This window comes from Petromyzon marinus, chromosome 20, assembly GCF_048934315.1.
Source record: "Petromyzon marinus isolate PM22_M1 ecotype Great Lakes invasive population chromosome 20, UKy_Petmar_22M1.pri1.0, whole genome shotgun sequence".
In the NCBI taxonomy this organism is placed as follows: Eukaryota; Metazoa; Chordata; class Hyperoartia; order Petromyzontiformes; family Petromyzontidae; genus Petromyzon; species Petromyzon marinus.
Window position 1 is genome coordinate 7,117,212 of NC_133686.1, and position 18,756 is coordinate 7,135,967.

The 18,756-nt window shown below is 42.1% G+C and overlaps 1 protein-coding gene across 1 annotated transcript in view; it reads right to left on the reverse strand.

Annotated features, from left to right (window-relative positions):
* Nucleotides 1-117: 117 nt before the first annotated feature.
* The window catches only part of KDSR (3-ketodihydrosphingosine reductase), a 28,720-nt gene continuing 10,081 nt past the window's right edge, over nucleotides 118-18,756 (reverse strand). Inside the window, exons 3-10 of the mRNA XM_032957618.2 lie at nucleotides 17,624-17,680; nucleotides 17,274-17,339; nucleotides 16,698-16,793; nucleotides 12,771-12,962; nucleotides 11,049-11,132; nucleotides 10,216-10,299; nucleotides 8,590-8,691; nucleotides 118-6,518 (exon numbers count right to left, since the gene is read on the reverse strand). Of these exons, the coding sequence (XP_032813509.2) occupies nucleotides 6,402-6,518; nucleotides 8,590-8,691; nucleotides 10,216-10,299; nucleotides 11,049-11,132; nucleotides 12,771-12,962; nucleotides 16,698-16,793; nucleotides 17,274-17,339; nucleotides 17,624-17,680 (798 nt within the window). The 3' untranslated portion in view covers nucleotides 118-6,401. The remainder of the gene's footprint in view (nucleotides 6,519-8,589; nucleotides 8,692-10,215; nucleotides 10,300-11,048; nucleotides 11,133-12,770; nucleotides 12,963-16,697; nucleotides 16,794-17,273; nucleotides 17,340-17,623; nucleotides 17,681-18,756) is intronic.

Below are 18,756 nucleotides of genomic sequence, written 5' to 3' on the forward strand. Positions count from 1 at the left end.
TTGAATTTTTGAACAAAGTTCAATGCATTTGCAGATGTGGCAAACTTGAAATGCAAAGTGAAAACGGACGCCAAAGCCTGAGATGCATTTGTATGTTAAAAGAATAGCCTAAAAATGTAAGACGCGCGTACTTTTTATTGTCAATGCATTGCAATATTTGACACGGTACAATAAAAATGTTAACTTACATAAATTGCATTGTGCTGACAATATCCTGTGGCCAATACCTCAATGAATTTAATATGCACTTCAAATGGATTACACCAGTGATGGCCTAACTAGGATAAAATGAAATACCATATTCTATGTTAACAATTCTTGGGTCACGTTTAAACTACGCTAAATTTTGAGATGCTCATATCTAGCTAATGCGTACCTGAACAGGGTTCTGCACAAAGCTTAAGCAAGTTAAACCATTTAAAACCCAGTCTTTCGTAATTCTGAGTGCTAGGGTAGTGCATATGTTGAGATAAATGCAATACAGTCAGCTAAACTAGCCGCCTATTAAGTGAGACTGGTATTCCAGTACACGAAAACAGGCACAAAGTGATCACAATTACATTGTGTAACCGTCCAGACAGGGCTTGCAGATGTTTAATAGCTATTTGCGCTCATACTGTTCAATGGGTGCACGCAAATTGCATTATAAATTGCAGTGCAAGTGAAGATAAAACCAAAGCCACGTGTAGAAGTGGGGGCAACTTAACCTGTTGGTAAACCTGCACACCTGCTCGATGCAGGTTGGTGCCATGTTACACTTAGGTTATTGATATCTGAAAACACGAATGGTTATATTTTTGTATTTATAAATTAATATTGTAAATCCATTTGTTTTTGAGTAAAACTAGTGTACTTTTATTATATTTTCTTCCTGCGTTTCCCTACACTTATAAAGCCATATTTGTTTTATGACGAAACTGAATATAAAATACAAGATGGCTTATATGTATGAAATGCTTTAAAACCTTTGTAATTTTTGATTTGTTGGACTTGACATCTCTAAATTGCTAATAGGAAAGTAAAAGTGGCTCTGGACAATCTTTGGAACATTTATAACTACTGTACATTATTATTGATTTTGTTTTACAATGTAGCGTATATTTTGTAATCAATAGAATCTGCTCGTCCATACATAATTCATCTAGCGCTTACATACCTGTCAACCCCTTACCAGTGCCTAACTTATTACAGACCAATTCAGACTTTATTGGCCACCCCGTGCTCTTATAAATATCACCGTTCATCCTTCAAAGTCCCATCACAAGTGAGAAACAAACAGACAAAAACATGTTTTGTCCGTATTAAAACGGCTGTACGCCGTATGGACCTGAACAATCAATTTCCCTGGACAAGAATACGGGTAAACCGTATGAGTTGACAGGTATGTGCTTACTCTTTAGTTCTTTCGGTCAAGTCACGTAGGTAGAAAACATAATATATCACGACGTTTCGATCGCCACACAAGCAACCGTCTTCATGTACTTATCTTTATCCAAACACAATTTAGCAGTTTGGGCAAGACTGCCATTTAAGTGGCCCAGATTTATGTTGCCAAGCCAACACTTTGCGGAACACGTCTATCAAAAAACAAACAAATCACAAATATTACAATTCAGACAAAAACCCCCCAGCAGATTGCTAAATTAAAGGAAATATATTTTAATACAGTAATACTCAGGTAGAGTTTTCCTGTGTTGAAATACGTAAAAAAGCCATTAGTGTCCACAATACCGTATTAGTATTAACAATGCTGGTCCGATTCAATTGGTCTGCTCGCCTACCCCAGTTATGCTGTCAAACAATATTTATATAAAAAGTACAGATGTAATTAAACAGCAACACTAACTTGTCTCTCCACCACCTCAATCAATACTCACTACGATAGTACACTCAAATTATGTAAATGTATTTGGATTAAGTCAAGAAGGGCAAGATAAGAACTCCACTTGTAGGTTCCAATCTTATTGAGAAAGTAAACACGCATGGGATCAGGTCCTGACAAGAGTCCAGTTATGGCAGAATATAATTGGTATTAAATAATAAAGTAAATAACAGCCCTTTTGTCAATCCACTGTTGGATGATAAGTCAGCATCGTTTCAAATTGACCCTACTTCGTTATTCTGAGACTTAGAACAGCACAGTATTTGCAATATCGGTATACAATTTCTACCAAAGAATTGACCAGAGTAGTTATGAATATTTTTTGATAATTAACTTATGCAGTTTTGCCGTTTTTTGTATTTAACTGGCCGCCAGATTTATTCTCAAACGCTCTTTGTTGGAACGAGTCCCTTTGCAGAACTTTGTTTAACAAATCCTTCTGATTCTTGGTTCTTTCGGTAAAGTCACGTAGAAGGGAAATAATAAAGTAATGGGGGAAAAGTTATTATTTCCCTTCTACGTTACCTTACCGAAATAACCCAGAATATGAATCCCTGCAGTCACGAACGCTTTAAATCTGAATAAACCTAGTCCAGTTTAAATGTTTAAATAAATGCTGACAGCTAAAAACTGGTCCAAAAGGAACCCTTCCATGTCAACAGCCAAAAAAATGCCAATGTTCCTCTACTTTGAGATACGGACTTCCCGTATGATCTCTGTATACTGATCCATTTTGTATATTTCCGCCTCAAGTATTCGGGAGCAGCTTATAAAGAAAATACAATTTTATTTCAAAGCCTTTACATATCTCCCACATAAATCTCAATCCACTTATCTGTTGAGCCATTTGAAATCGGGGGGTTATCTATATATGGATTACCCTATATATCTTTACTGTATATTCGTTGTTAAATAAAAAAAATGGTAACTTACGTCGATTGAAATGGATTACTTTAAACAAAGAAATTAACACCAAAAATACATACTGCAGTTTAACACGTAGGCAATTTACAATGTGGATTTGGAGGGCAAATCCACATTGTAAATTGCTAGAGAGTAAATCAACACAAAGATTGTAAATGTTGTGGGTTTACTCTCCAACACACCGGTGTGCTGTACTCGTAACGAATTGGCATATTTTGTTTACGTGACAACCCTTACTAATTGGCTGTCGGGGGGTGGGGGGTTTAACGACACATTTATATTGACGCGCTCTAATCCAAAAAACATATTATGGATACATTTTGCAGGCGACTGTTTATGGGTTGCATGTGAATGGGTGGAGTACGAGTACTTGAGTTTAGAATCACCGCGCTAACAGGAGACATTAAGAAATGGTGCTGACTACACTGCTCACGCAGAGCAGTATAAATTAAACCAATTATAAACTTGAATTGTCAGCATCGTTTCAAATTGAAGCATTAATGAGCAGAAATTAGATTGGCTAAACAGGATGGCATTTTGTGTTTGCAATAATGATTTCCATAATTGACCTCGCCAAATCCAAGCCACCTTCAAGCGTGCCAAGCTATTTTCAACAACGCAGTGTTGTGATGGGTGGGCCAAATTGCTTTAGGATATTTTAATTTGCTCAAACCAACTGAATCAAACCCCAAACAATGTAAACAAATGCATCCACTGTGAACCGAATCCTTATTGGAATTTGCAGTTATTGTAGAACACGGGATATCGTGAAGTGAAAGAAATCACTGCAGAATACAATTAAATTACTGTTTAAAATGTTTTTTTTTAAATGCTGTCATCCACGTTCTATCCACAGCTGTATGAAGGTCTCCCCATGACCTTGCCACTAAGGAACGGTCTCACAATGCCTCTCGCTCCTGCACACGAGCTGATCTTATTGCTGAACCTCTGCGATGGCCACGCTTTTTTCTTTTTTTGTAAGAAAGCTTCGACATGACCTTTGTTTTTCTCATTTATTTTTAGCCCTGAAATGTACCCTTCTTCGTTAAGCTCTTAAATTATTTCATGTAGTTCATTTCTATTGGTTGCTAAAGATGATTCAGTATACTCAATCAATTGCCTTTTCATAGTTTTTATATATATAAACAAAAATATGTGGTGTTATATGATATGTATTTGTCATTTCAAGAATAATACTGACAGCATGTCTGGTGAATGGTGAAACAAACCATGTTCTAAATCCAGCTAGCTCACATGGTTGGTTGGCCTCTAAATTGTCCATTATTCACTTGTGTATGACATTCGAGAACAACACCGTATACACATGTAATAAGAACCATACATTTGCACACGCAAAAAATAATTACACTATTTGCTCTCAACAGCTATGAAGTCTCAAATTAAAAACAAATAATCTGTTCATGAACACATTTGCAATTCAGTGAAGACGTTTTTCAGTGCCGAGTATGCAGCAACATGAACGCTCTGCCATCTGTCAAGGCAATCTGGAGTCTCAAGGCATCCGAGACACGTGATTAATCTACACGCCTGATTGGACAATGCTGAGGAAGCGCGTAAATTGAATAAATTCACCTTTTTTAAATAAAGAGTATGCCAAATGTCTTAATGCCTGCAAGAGGTTGAAGCTAGCTGACATTTGCAGAACACTCCACTAGCACTGACATGTTATGTTCTGCGTCTCTCAGAAGCTCATTAGGGTACCCAGCACTTTGAGTAACCCAGTCTACCGAGTCAACCACTGACCATGTGCTGCTGCTGCTGCCCTTGTATGGTCCATAGAGTTTGACAAAAACAGGTCCCTGCAGGGTGGGCTGGTAGGAACATTGGAATTTTGCGCAATTTTATGACATTGTTACATTAAATTGTGCAAATTGAGAGCGTCTTCCCACCTTTTTGCCCTCAAAATCGTTGAGGCTTCTTCGGACAAATTATACACCCAACACGAGATTTCACTTCGTTAAAGTATTGAAAGGGGACGGACGGACGGACACATTGATCTATTGCAGGCTGGTACACTCAGTTTACAACTTCGTTCCTACCAGTATAACATTCTGTCACTACACAGATTCAGATGTGTATAGAGGCAAATGGAGACCAAAGAGTTAAAGTGGACAACTTGGGAGTGTCACAGGCGTGCTAGATTTAGTTTTGCTCGGGCCTTTCATTAGAATGCTACAAACGTGTGTGTCACAGGGGAATAAATGTTTTTTTCCTGCCCTTCTATACCTCATTAAGGCAAGGCTGCTCTCTGTGCAACTATAACTTGGCAGTGCAAACAGCGATATGGAAATTTAAATCGATTATGCATAAATGCACTGAAGAGCACAACAACAAGTTACTGTAACTGCATGCACTGTGATGTATATCTGTACTCCGCAAATACGAACAGAGTACTGCCCATTTATAAAGAACTGCCACGATGGGATACGTGCATAGCCGTTGAAACGACTCAATTATGCAAACAATCATTGTTTATTTTTCATGTTGGGGCTTGTATTATTTGATGCCATCAGACAAGAATGAATTGGCATAGTGAGATGGCCAGATAGCTCAGGGTCCAGTACTGTGGAGATCCTGGGTTGGAATCTGGGCTATGACCCTTAATGAATCCGAGTTCTTAAGCGCAGTGAGCTAATAGTCTCCCAGTCTGGTCAACAATGACTGCACACACAAAAAAACTCAAATACATTTAGATGCGATTCTGCATCAAATTTGGCAAAATTCTAGCTCTCAGAATTAAAAATATGGATTTGACTGTCATAGAATAAACATTACTCTCTGTAGCAAGGTGGGTGGAAAAGTGGTGCCCCTACTGTGTAATAACACAAAGAGGGCAGTTGTGCAAATCAAAATGACAAAGTCTTTTTTCCCTCTGTATGCTTAATAGAAAACAACGTTCTTAATATCAGTCACAAACCTGACGAGAAAATACAAAACATTTTTTGGATAAGTTTGTGTGCATTTGTTGGTGCAACAATAATAAAATAGCAACAACAAAAAATTGGCGCTTTATTGCTTTCAATATTTCAAAATTTCACTTGCATGTACACAACAACATATAATGCAGACTCATTACCCCTAAAATCTGAGCTTTTCTCCTTCGTGTAATGGAAAAACACATTGTACATACAAAATTTCTGACATCCTTGCCCGTCAATGCAAAACATGCTAATCCATGTTGTTTGTCATTTATTCTTGTTTCACTTGCGAGGTCTACAAGGACGCAATGTTCCAAATGAATAAACTTTAAAGCGTTGACAATCAGTTGTCACTGTTAAGCCGTGATATTAAAGTGGACAGGTTACCAGGCAGGATACTTTTTGTCACGTGTAAAGATGTTCATACATTGCTCCAGCATTTGCATTGGTCCTGCGCCAATGCACGCACGTGGATCTCACGTGCGTGCACATGTCCTGCACTACTCTATGGCATTCTGCAGGTGTTCCTCTTCGTACACATACCTGAGACCAATTATCAAAACAGTAGCAGATAACGCAGTTGGGAACTGGGAGTTGGGCACCGCACAATCCCCTAGGGTAGGAGTCTGGACCGTACGTCCGTGTGAAGGCAGCAATCACTCCGTCTTTGGGGAGGTGCAGCCTTCTCTCTTCATCATGCAGCGACGAACTATGCTGTCGAAGCTGCACAGGTAGAAGAGGGAGATGAGCCGGAAGAGACCCATGGTCACCACCTGCCAGACACGTCACAATCATCATTACCCATCGTTGTAATAACTTCATCATATTCACTGGGTGGCTGGGCAGCCAAGTGATGAGATTTGAAAATGTGACAATTACACCGATGCACAATGGCCTACCCATGACGACTCTGCGTGTGAGAGCCCACGGTGTATATTTGTGTAAAGAGCGTAAGTGGCAGTGAAATCCACATGCGCATGCTTATTCGGCTTTAATGGAGCCTGCAGAAACATGCACTTCTTTTAATTCCATAAATCAAGCCTTCAACAACCTCTGGCTTAATGTGAGGGACAAAAAAACCCCTCACATTCGCATCAACAGAGCACCAAATTGCCACCTACGCCGCGAAACCCACAGATGATTGACTGTAAAAGGGCATGAGGGAGCGATGTGCCGAGGGCTACCGGCGGCAGGCACACAGTGAAACTCTCAAGGGCAGGAGAGCATCCACCATTAAATGTCTATATGCAGCATCAAAAAACAACAATTGGAATTGAATTTACTCTAGGTCGACGCCACCGGGCATCTATATAAATATGTCAATTATTCCATGGCGTAAGGATTACGACCATTAAGCCGAGTGCAGGCAATCAGCGATGGGCTTCTCTACACTTCTAGGTTGCCTGTTAAGCCAATGGGATAAGGCTGCAGCACTCGGGGCAGCCGATTAGAAAAAAAAAAGAGTCAATTACTGTTTGGATGACTCTTTTATTAAATCCACATTTCTCTGTATATCCTTACAAATGCCATCATGGTCCAACCAGAATATATATATTTCCCAATTGTTAAAACTACACTCCCTCTGAAATTTTCGCCTACAACAATACTGCAACGTCGATACTCTTATTTAATAGGATCCAGCGCAATTGATAATAAACAGAGACCCATGAGTTAATTTAATGGTCTGTGTTACACAGTATTCCAGAATTCAGATACCAGATTAAAGATTAATGGGTTTTAAAAAGCCTATGCTAATAAATAAATAAATTATTCGAATGATTTTTTTTTTAAATATCCAAAGTAGCTAGCTGTACAAAACCACCAATGTTTTAAACAATTGTACAAATAATATATTGTAGTCTAAGCTTGTCCGCCAAATGTAAAGGAAACGCAAGAAGTAATTTGTGTCCTGTGTTAAATCAATTAATCTGCCACTCATGTCAATGCAATTCCCTGTGAACCAATGGACTAATCGCAGAAAACATCGTGGGAAGGCTGAATCAGCTCGCATCCTCAAAACAGAACAAACAAAGCCACGTCAGAAATTGCTTTTCATGTCAACATTTCAAAAGGTAATATCAGAGCAAGGTCACGGTCCTACGCCAATGTGATTGCTGACACTGTGCAATGCTGGGCTCACACTCATTGCCTTTTTGCCTTTGTGTGTAGCTTCAACAACAGCCACACACACAAAAAGCAAAGGCATATTGAGGCTGAGTGGAGAGGTGTTTTTTTCTATTCTCCCATAACATCCTGTCCCTAAACCTCAACCTTCAAATACAATTCTTATTACTCTTTATAATACGCAAGTTCTCCTGTGTGTATAGCATCTTGAAATAGTTATATTTGTACCAATAGCAGTGTAGAAAAATATATTGAATTGTACTATGTTCCAACGTCTATTCAACCCCCCCCCCCCCATCTTCACCAACTCACACTGACCAATGTGGTGAAGTACGGTTAATGAACTGTTACAAGGCCCTCATCTGGCAGTAGATTGACAAGAGGCCATACATGTAATATGCAATTGCTTGTTTATGTCACTGCTGACGCAAGGACTTCCACTGTAGGGACCTCGAGAGGGTAATTGGCCTACTCTTCCACACTGGTCAGACATCTTTAATGACCTGCTGATGGGAGGACCCATACTGAGGGTGGACTGAGGCAGTGGGAATGAATAAACTTGCTCATTGTGTCCACTGACAAGCCAGGAGATCAAAGTTAACTATTGACCTCTGCCCAGCCGGGCCAGTGTGCTCACCATTACCCATTCATAGAAATCTGCACCGATATTTCAGCAACGAACAAGAGGATATTTGAGCCTGTGGGTGGTTGGGTGTGCACCTGCTGAAGGCCCTCGGTGATGCTGGTGACGGGGGACATTCCGGACGTAAGGGAGCAAAGCATGTAGCCATCGGAGCCCACAGAACTGTTAAAGTTTCCGAGCTGAAATAATGAAAAAAAAAGCAAGCACCAACGTGTCAAATGATGAGGTGTGAGATTCAATAGACAAACTCTTGCCAGGGAAGATGAATCACCGTGAGAGGCCTACCATTTCTAGATTTAGGCCTACCATTATTGTACTTAGCCCCATTCACACAAATTTTAATGGCGACGACACAAAGGTGTAAAATCAAACAACGGATGATTTTCACCCCCATATCAGCCGATTCTGGTTGGAAATGTTACAGCCCACAATGCCTGTAATAACATATTTGTTCTCGGGCTAGAAAAGTACCCATTGCACCGAGCTTACCCCTGAATGAAAGGCTTTACTAATGCACAAGTGAAACTTTGCAAAAAGGAACCAAAACGTTGTGCATAAACAGCACATTCTTTAGGTCAGCAGGTAATAACGACTAAGCCATGAAACTGCAACCTGAAATACGATTTAAAAAAATACGATTGATTAAAATGTTTCTCTCTCATCTTTAGCTATAGAATGCATCAAATATTGCTTTACTACAAAACAAACATTTACAACATTCAACCGATCGCCTGCAATTCAATACGGGAATGAGTCATGTGCCCTTTTCTGCCAATTGCATTCATCCCCACAGACCCAGAACCATTCGTTGGCGTGTATGTGTACATATGCACGTGTTTGTGAGTGTGTATGCGAGGTGGATTAGATCTGTTATTACAATCACTGAAATTACAGCTGTCAGCGTTAAGGCTCTTTTAAGGGAAAATGCTCCACAGAGGAGATCGCATATTCATGCTTCTGAACTCTAGAAAAGCATTCCCACAGTTTTACGCAGGACAATGAAGCAACAACAATTCACGGAGGATGACTTTAAATGGGACTAACAAACAGCAGAAACGTTACAAAGTGCACTGTCAAGTTCTCCCACAACATTTAACTGAATTAGAATAAATAATCAAATAAAAAATATATATTATCTAGTTAAGGAACTAGTTGAATAACATATATATTAGCATTCTGGGGCTAAGCTACCATGAGATAGGTGGTACCAAGGCATGTTAGCGAACATAGTCTTCTTATGTATGTTAACTGTGAATAACCAAACTAGTAATATATATGTCCATTGTACTTTATATGACTAATTAACACCCCCTTCTGGTCGTCGCACCTGGTTGGCTCACAGTGACTACATCCCATGTAGCCCCTCTATTAAAGACCGATACAGGAGGATTTCTCCACAATTATGGCTGTCACCTGATGAGGGTGGCTGTACTTACTGGCAAAACGTCGTACTCGAATTGTAAATGTTGTGAGTTTACTCTCCCAACACACTAGTGTGCTGAACTCGTAACTAATTGTCATGTTTTGTTTACGTGACAAACCTTACTAATTGGCTGTGCCGGGTGGTGGCGGGTTTAAAAACGCATTGATATTAATGCGATCTAACCCCAAAAAAAACCTCCATTACGGATAACATCGTCTTAGTTCATTCAATCTGTTGAACATGCTTTGGTGCTTAGGATCAAGTGCAGGTTACGGCTTACCACAGCATCCTTTACTATGACCTTTGCAACAAATTCTGGTTGGTAGAGGCCGGCGGTCTCTGATATCAGCTTCGTCTCCAGTGGCTGCAGGAAGCAAAATAGCAGAGAGCAGATTGTTAAATGTTATACTGGTAGGAACCTCCTGGTTACACCAGCCCACTGGGGATTATTGTGTCCGTCCGTCCTGCATCCAAAAATGGGAGGGGTGGGGCTGGGTGGAGAGGGGAGGGTGGGGAGGGGCTGGGTGGGGAGGGAGGGGCTGGGTGGGGAGGGAAGGGCTGGTTGGGGAGGGGAGGTTGGGGAGGGGCTGGGTGGGGAGGGAGGGGCTGGGTGGGGAGGGGCTGGGTGGGGAGGGGCTAGGTGGGGAGGGTGGGGAGGGGCTGGGTGGGGAGGGGCTGGGTGGGGAGGGGCTAGGTGGGGAGGGTGGGGAGGGGCTGGCTGGGGAGGGTGGGGCTGGGTGGGGGGTGGGAGGGGTGGGGCTGGGTGGGGAGGGGCTGGTCACCCCGTGGTGCCCTTATAAAACTCAACGTTTAACCTACTCACGCCGGCTTGTGCCCGCCCTCACAGTCGGGCATATTTGCGGAATACACCACGTGGTGCCGCCGTTGACCCTGGCCATTGACCGAGCAACCCAACGTTCCTACAAGCTCCCTCCGCAGGAATGTGTTTGCAATACGCATAAATGATTCCTAAGCTATGGTTTTCCAAAATCAAACAAAAATAGAGCAAAACATGAACAAGGAGAGTGTACGTTTCAAACCGATTATTATTGTTTATTATTCACCAGGGGCCAAGGACTGTCCTGTTATGTATGGTTGCTGTGGAAATCCCACCTTGTCCTTGATTTCCTCATGAAAGCCAGGGGTGTCCGTGTCTGGTGGAAAGGCCAGTGTCACGTACACATTGTATGGCTTAACCTGGAGGCAAACAACAAACATCACAGAATGCAGCCACTGCCACCACGGGCCACTTGACCCAAGAGTGTCTCTGGATTTTGAATCGCAGGACCCCTGGGGGGCTTGGTGGACCATTATAACGTGCACGCAAGGTGATGCACATGACGAACAAATCACAATGAAGATTCCCGGTCATTATTGTTCTTGTCAGCCATGATCGACCCGCTGCTGGATGAAGAGTTCCCCAAGTCTTCGCCATCCCTCATGGTTTTGCGATGTAACAAGCTGCCCAAGCACCTGCACATGAGCTGATTTCATTGCTGAATCTGCTCGCTGGACATGCTCAGGAACGACCAAGAGCAAAAGGATTGACCACATGTTATCACATATACCAAGAAAAACAATATTTTTAAACATTCTTTTTTATACGTAATGTTTCGGCTTGGGTCTAATTGTTCACGCTCAACTGATGTTGGCTGTAATTGCCCACGGCCCCCTTACGTTGTGGCAAGGGCCACTTCCTGGAGTCGTGGAGTTCTGCCATTACGAGTACGGTACATTTCATTAAAGCGTGTTTTAAAGTAGTATTTTTTAATATTACTTATTATGTTTAAGAATTAAAATCTTACTGTTTTCATGGAGGGGGGGGGGGGAGGTTTTAAATAAAAATGAGAGAAATGCACTCTACACACTTCTCCAATGCATCAAACTGCTATGAATTAAAAAGCAGAATTCTTTAAGGAAATTACAGCTGCGAGCACTCAGACATTATGGCCTGGCTCCAACTTCAGGGCTCATATTCAATTGCGCGACATTTTTCTTGACCAAAAATTTGATCCACCCGATGACCCTTATTCACAGCTGTGCATTTCACATTGGTGCGGGCATTCTTTGCAGAAATTATGTGAAGCTTTGTTTTAAAGAATGTGGAACGAATACAACAAGAAATAGTGAAAACCAGATATGTTACAAACTCATGGATATGGTTTGCTCTGCTCGCTAAGTAATGCAAATTAATTTCCTTTAAATTCCAGTGAACAAAAAATAACAGTAACAACTGATGTAGGGAAACTGCAGAAATACATAATCAGGATATTCTTAATCCACAGGCATATGAAGTCAGTGCATGGAATATTCCTACCCTTGATTATTTTACCGCTCAAAGGCTTTTCCTTTCTAAGTGTACAGGCTACATTCCTCATGTTGCTCATTTTGAAATCTAAAAATATTCTCTTAAACTATATATCTATAAACTATTTTATTTATTAGGTAAAGTCCACTCAGCTATTTAGTTCTTTTTCAGAAGCGACCTGGCCACAAATGATAGCTCAACGAAGTGGCTTATCACGTGGACATTTATACCAGCCAAATACTCTAAACGCATATTTCTAAATGTGCAGGGGAAAACCGGAGGACCTGGATAAAAATCCACGCGACCACAGGGAGAACGTGCAAATTCCAAATATACAGGCGTCAGGATCGAACCAGGTGAGACAGATAACATCTCACCACTGCGGCGCCCCACAATTGCTTAACAGGGTATTCTCCTTTGTCAACATCGAGCTTAATTGAAGTAATATGTACGGTCAGCCTAAATGTTAACGAAGGTGATCCCTCGCTCAAACTGAAGGCCACCAATGCCGCCAAAATCACGCACACCTCCATCTGCAGGGCCTCGGCCAGACCGCGGAGGGCAAACTTGGTCGGTGAGTACGCCGTGAAGCCGTAGAGGCCCAGCTGACCAGCCTGCGAGGACACGTACACCACACGGCCCTTCCGCCGCTCCTTCATGCCCGGCACCACCGCCAGGCTGGTGAACACGCTGCCCAGGTAGTTCACCTCCATCAGCCGCTAATCCAGGCAGGCAGACAAACAGGTGCATGCGGAAGGGTGTAAAACACACAACACTCACTGCTACACGATTCAGACCGCACGTGAATCTATACAGAGACAAACGTTTAGACACACACATCAATAAAAGGGTAAAAGGTTGCAGCTCTGCAATTAGGTGTTCATGCCACTGCTGGCAGAAGAGTGCCTCCACTAACAATGAGAAGAATTTCAAGTTGTAAAGTGCAGTTTTCACTCGCTCTGGACGAGATAGAATGAATCAGGAACACGAGGAACCACAGACAAGCGGGAAGGTAGCCAGGCAGTTAGCCGACGCCAACAACTGCCCCAAACTATGTGGTACTCTATATAGTGAGATGTGTTAAGCCAATCAATAATTGATTGTTTACACGTGGGAGGAAACCCGAGCTGCTGGGGAAAACCCAACACATGCGAAAAGACAACACTGTCACATACAGGTGGAACAGATGGAGATTGGTCCACATTTTACTGTAATGCGGCACATTGATGCCCACGGGAAGGGTGTTTCAAAACATTTGTGATCCACAACCCTCACTGTCCCCACAGCGCTGGATTACAGCCGTGCGCCACCACCCTTTACCCTCAAGAGAGCTCCTGTTGAGGGTCTACACATCCACGCTGGCCAAACATCTTTGAAGAAGTTGCACCAACACTTTGGCTCACCACGCACACCTTGCCAATCATCTACGGTGTACCCATTTGTATTCCTGGGTAGATATGAGGCAGGGCGAATAAGAAACTTGCCCATTACTACTATGATCATGCTTGTGAGCTTAGTCTGCAGCGTAGAGGAGGATGGAGGGGGGGGGGGCACCCCAAATCTTGAGACAGCAATACAAACTAAACAATTTTTCTATTTTACCAGGTAATGCCCACGGAGCAATTAGCTCCTTTTCAGAAGCGACCTGGCCACAAATGATAGCTCAAAGAAATGGCTCATCATGTGGAAATTATATCAGCCAAATACTCTAAACCAGTGGTTCTTAACCTTATTGGAGGTACTGAACCCTGCAAGCTTCATCAGCACATTCACCGAAACCTTCGTAATTGGAAAAATAAAATATGATTTCTTCAAAACATAGGTATATATTTTATTAGTGCACAAAATGAGCCATGCATCAGTTGCACACAATCACTGTGTTCAAAGAACAAAACCAACAAAACATGAAATTCACACAAAAACATAACTCAATGAATATTTACTGCAAATCAATGTGACTTATGCTGTTGCCTTTCAGATACAAGTTCAGAAATGCGCGGCTTCACCTTGGCAAGTGCCACTCTCATATCATTTTCGCAACAAAGTCTGTTCCTTTTCTTAGTTTTTATGTCTACCATCCTCGAAAAAGATTGCTCGCAAATATACGTTGTAACAAACGGTGCGAGTATCTCAAGGGCTTTCTTAGCATTAAGAGGGTATGGTACGATTTGGTGACACCAAAACGTTGAGAGCGTTGTTGTTCTGAAGAGTTGCTGTTGAAGCTGGCTCTGCTGAAGTTCAATGATTTCCTCGAGGTATTCATCGTTGGCATCTGCTGTCGCAACACTAAACGTGAACGGCTGTCTCACCCATGCTGGATATGACTCTCTGGTGGGGAAGTATCCGTCAAGAGACTTTGCGAGCTCATCTAAGTGCATGGCAATTGCTTGCTTCAGCTCCCCAGGTACAGAAATGTCTCCAATTCCAGACACATCTTCGACCTTACTTACACAGTCGTCCAGCAGGGGAAAGTTTGCGAAGTTATCATTCTCTGTTCGTCGTTTCCATAAAGGTAGCTTTTTGTAAATGCCTTCAAGTTTTCTTCCGCTTCGATGATGTTGACTCCACCACCCTGCATTTGTCGATTGAGATGATTGAGAGCATCGAAAATATCGACCATGTACACTAAAATGAGAATGAATTCAGAATTTTCGAAGCAATCTGCGTGACAATGTTGGTACTCTCGCAAAAACAGGGCTAAATCCACACACATGGCAAAAACACGATTCAGCACCTTTCCCCGAGATAACCACCGAACTTTAGAATGGTACAAAAGCACTTCGAATTCAGAGCCCATTTCCTTACACAGCTCTTTGAAGATGCAGTGCTTCATAGCACTATTTCGCACGTAGTTCACACATTCAACTACAATTTTTTATACTTCTGCCAGTTTTGGAGGAAAGGTTTTTGTTGCCAACGCATGCCTGTGCAGAACACAGTGCGTGACAATGATGTGTGGTGCATCGGATTTCACCAGCGCTCCAAAACCAGAGTGTCGTCCCAGCGTGGCTGGAGCTCCGTCCGTACAAACTGCAGAAACTATATTCCACGAAAGATCGTTGTCTCTGAAGAAGTCATCCACGAGTTTCTTCACATCGACGGCCTTGGTTGTTGCTGTAAGAGGCTTACAAAATAAAAAAAAATCTTCCTTTATCACGTCATCTTTCATATAGCGCACGAATACAACAAGCTGGCTTAGATTGGAAACGTCGGTGATCTCGTCGAGTTGGAGGCTGAATTTTGCTGGGCGACATCGCTCATGTCGTCTATTCTGCTGCTGATAGTGTCATTTGAAAGAGGAATTTGGGATAACTTATCTTCAGCAGCTTTTCCCAGCATGATATTCGCCATCTTCAATGCAGTTGGTTTTACGAGTGTTTCACCAATGGTGTGTGGTTTGCCCTGCTTTGCGATCAGGTACGCACCTTCGTACGCGATGCTGTGAGGATCGGTTTGTCGATGGGTACAAAGCCGAGAACAGGCAGAGTAGCCTTTTCATCGAATCTGGTGTTCTTCACCTTGAATTCAGCGAGCGTTGTGTTCTTGTATTTCCCATCTCCATGCAGCTTTAGGAAGTGTTCCTTTAGTTTTGCCGGTGCTAGACTAGAATTGCTCAACTTGGCATTGCAAATCATGCATTGAGGACGCCGACTCCCATCACGTTCCTTTATACACGTGAATACATATTGTACGTATTCGTCCAACCACTTTCTTTTTTTGCTCGACATAGTTAGTATGAAGGGATTGAAAGATTAAAAGAAAATCACAAATGACGTACAATCACAACAGCCACTAGTCGACTACTGAGCGCACCAAGTTCCTGATCACGCAATGTGGCGTGATCAGCTGCAGCCAATGATGGCCAAGCGGAGCGTGACGTCACGAATAATACAAGTGGGCTGAATTTATTTTGTGTAACACATTTTCACTAAGCAACTAAATATTTGTAATCTAACACGGCGAAGAAAAATTGCGTGTTGCCAATTTTTTGACGGCCGGCAAAACCAGCCCGACATCACCGGTGCGACCCGGGCCGCTACACTGTGTGTGTCTTGACCCCTGCCGAACCCCGGAGAGTGACTCAACGAACCCCTGGGGTTCGATCGAACCCAGCTTAAGAACCACTGCTCTAAACGCATGTTTCTAAATGAAGAGATCCACACGACCACGGGGAGAACATGCAAAACACCAAATATACGGGCGTCTGGGCCGGGATCAAACCCACGACCTCCTGTACACCAGGCGAGGTAGTTAACATCTCACCATCATTGTTTCAACTACGCTGTGAAATGAAATCGGCGATCTCAAAGACTGCTAGTCCAGTGCGCTAACCATTACACCTTGGCATCATCCCCAAATGCAGTAAACATGATAAAGATATAGACATGACACAACGTGTGTCCCAATATTGACCTGAAATAGGCCTTCGGCTATTCTGTCTTTTTGCTGCGAACCTTGAACTCCTGAGGTTTGATGTCTTCAAAGCGTCCGGCGACTGAAGTGCCGGCAGCATTGACGAGCATGTCCACCGGCCCAAGTTTCTCTTGAGCCTGGATTCCAAGAGCATTAAAAAAACACAGCACGCCTGGTATAGCGTACCATGGTCAAACGCTATATTTTTTTTCACACACGATACTTCAGTAACCTACGATGCCAAAGCGATGTAACGCAGTCCAACAAAAAACATTGCCCAACTTAAGTCTGTAAGGCTATATTCGTGCGGGCCCACGTTAGCCCACGGATCAATTAATAATGTCTGTAGGTTCTATGTAAGTCTATGGGTTTAATGGGCAATTCTGGCCCCTATACAAGTCAGTGGGATCTATGTTAGCTATTGGGTTCAATGTAAGTCTCTGGTTATTATATCACGTTATCATAATTATGTCGATGAGTCCAATGTACATATACTGGATCGATTTAAGCAAGTATAACACACGCCTTATGTGCTCAACATTAGTCAGTCATGTTACAACGCGTTGTAATCTCAGCACGTGTGTGCTAATTTATGTCAGAATGTGACCACAACTCACCTGTTTAATAACACTTTCAACTTGGTTGAAGTCATTTGACACATCAACCGAGATGCACAGCACTGCCTTAACGTTTAAAAACCACAAACACACAACATCTGTATTAGACAAGTATGTACAGAATATTATACCAGAAAAAATTGATTCACTGCACTAATATTTATTTAGAGCTGTTTTTTTGTTAAGTTTTTTGTTCTTCCCCCACCCCACCTCCTAATAGCACGGTTTGCTAAGTACGGTACAAAATAAGTTCATCATACTAGCACAACTCTTTAACCAAATTTAAAATATAAATAAACTATTAAACCATTGCAACTTTCAATATCATATTCTTTAGGAACACCTCATACCTGGCTTTCATTTACAACGTGCTCTTCAACCTCCCTCTTCGCCTGCAGAAGCTTCGCCTGCAGAAAAAGTAAGAGAACGTTGTCACGCACATGACTCATTAAAGTTTTTTTGTGCAACTGGTAGCCGCTGAACGTGTAAAGCAATACACTTCACATCATACATCTTTATAACGGAGAAACGAGGGAAAATATGCCATGCGGTGATTTAGGCTTGCCACAGTGCCGTATGTACGGTGCATTGTTACTAACATTCTGCTCCGAATGGTTCTCGACTTTTCTGAACCAGTAACTGTTTTTTTAAAACGGTTACCGGTTTACCAGTTTCGATTTAAAGCTTTCGTGACTGCAAGGATTCATCTTCTTTGGTTCTTTATTATTTTCTTTTCATTCTACGTGACTTTACCGAAAGAACCAAAGAAGGTTTACCAGTTGTCGATTAACAACCCTAATGTGTACATCAAGGGCTGTAAACCAAGCAGTACTGATATTAATTTAAGGATTTACATTGATATGGTGTTTAAATGCCTCAGCAACTCAATGTGCATTAAACCACATCTTATTTCAACAATTTTAATGGCCATCTGCAGTCTAACCAAGGGGATCCCCTCCCCCCAAACCAAGTGGCAACTGTCCCTGTGTGACATAAGGTGTGCACAGAAATAGCCTGCAAATGAGCATGAAATCTGGCAGAAGATGGCAATGTTGCTACGTGGTTTGTCACAATGAAGCAATTTGTGAGTAATTAATCAAAACGTTCTGTGGACCATGACTGGAGGCCCACACGGTCCACTCTTTTTCAAATAACATCACGGCACTTTTACATTCCATTGTGAGACAGATATGACTTTACACACAGATTTTTTTTGGGTTGGATCTCGTTAATAAAAATGTGTCGTGAAACCCGCCACCACCCGACACAGCCAATTAGTAAGGTTTGTCATGTAAAACAGAGAATGCCAATTCGTTACTAGTACAGCACACCGGTGTGTTTGAGAGCAAATCCACAACATTTACGATCACGAAAGCCTACGTGTTAAACTAACACACTTCCAGTACAAACCAGGGGCGGTCGCCAGACTTGATCCGCAAACCTTTTGAAAAAAGCGTCAACCACGCTTCGAATCGGCCACGTC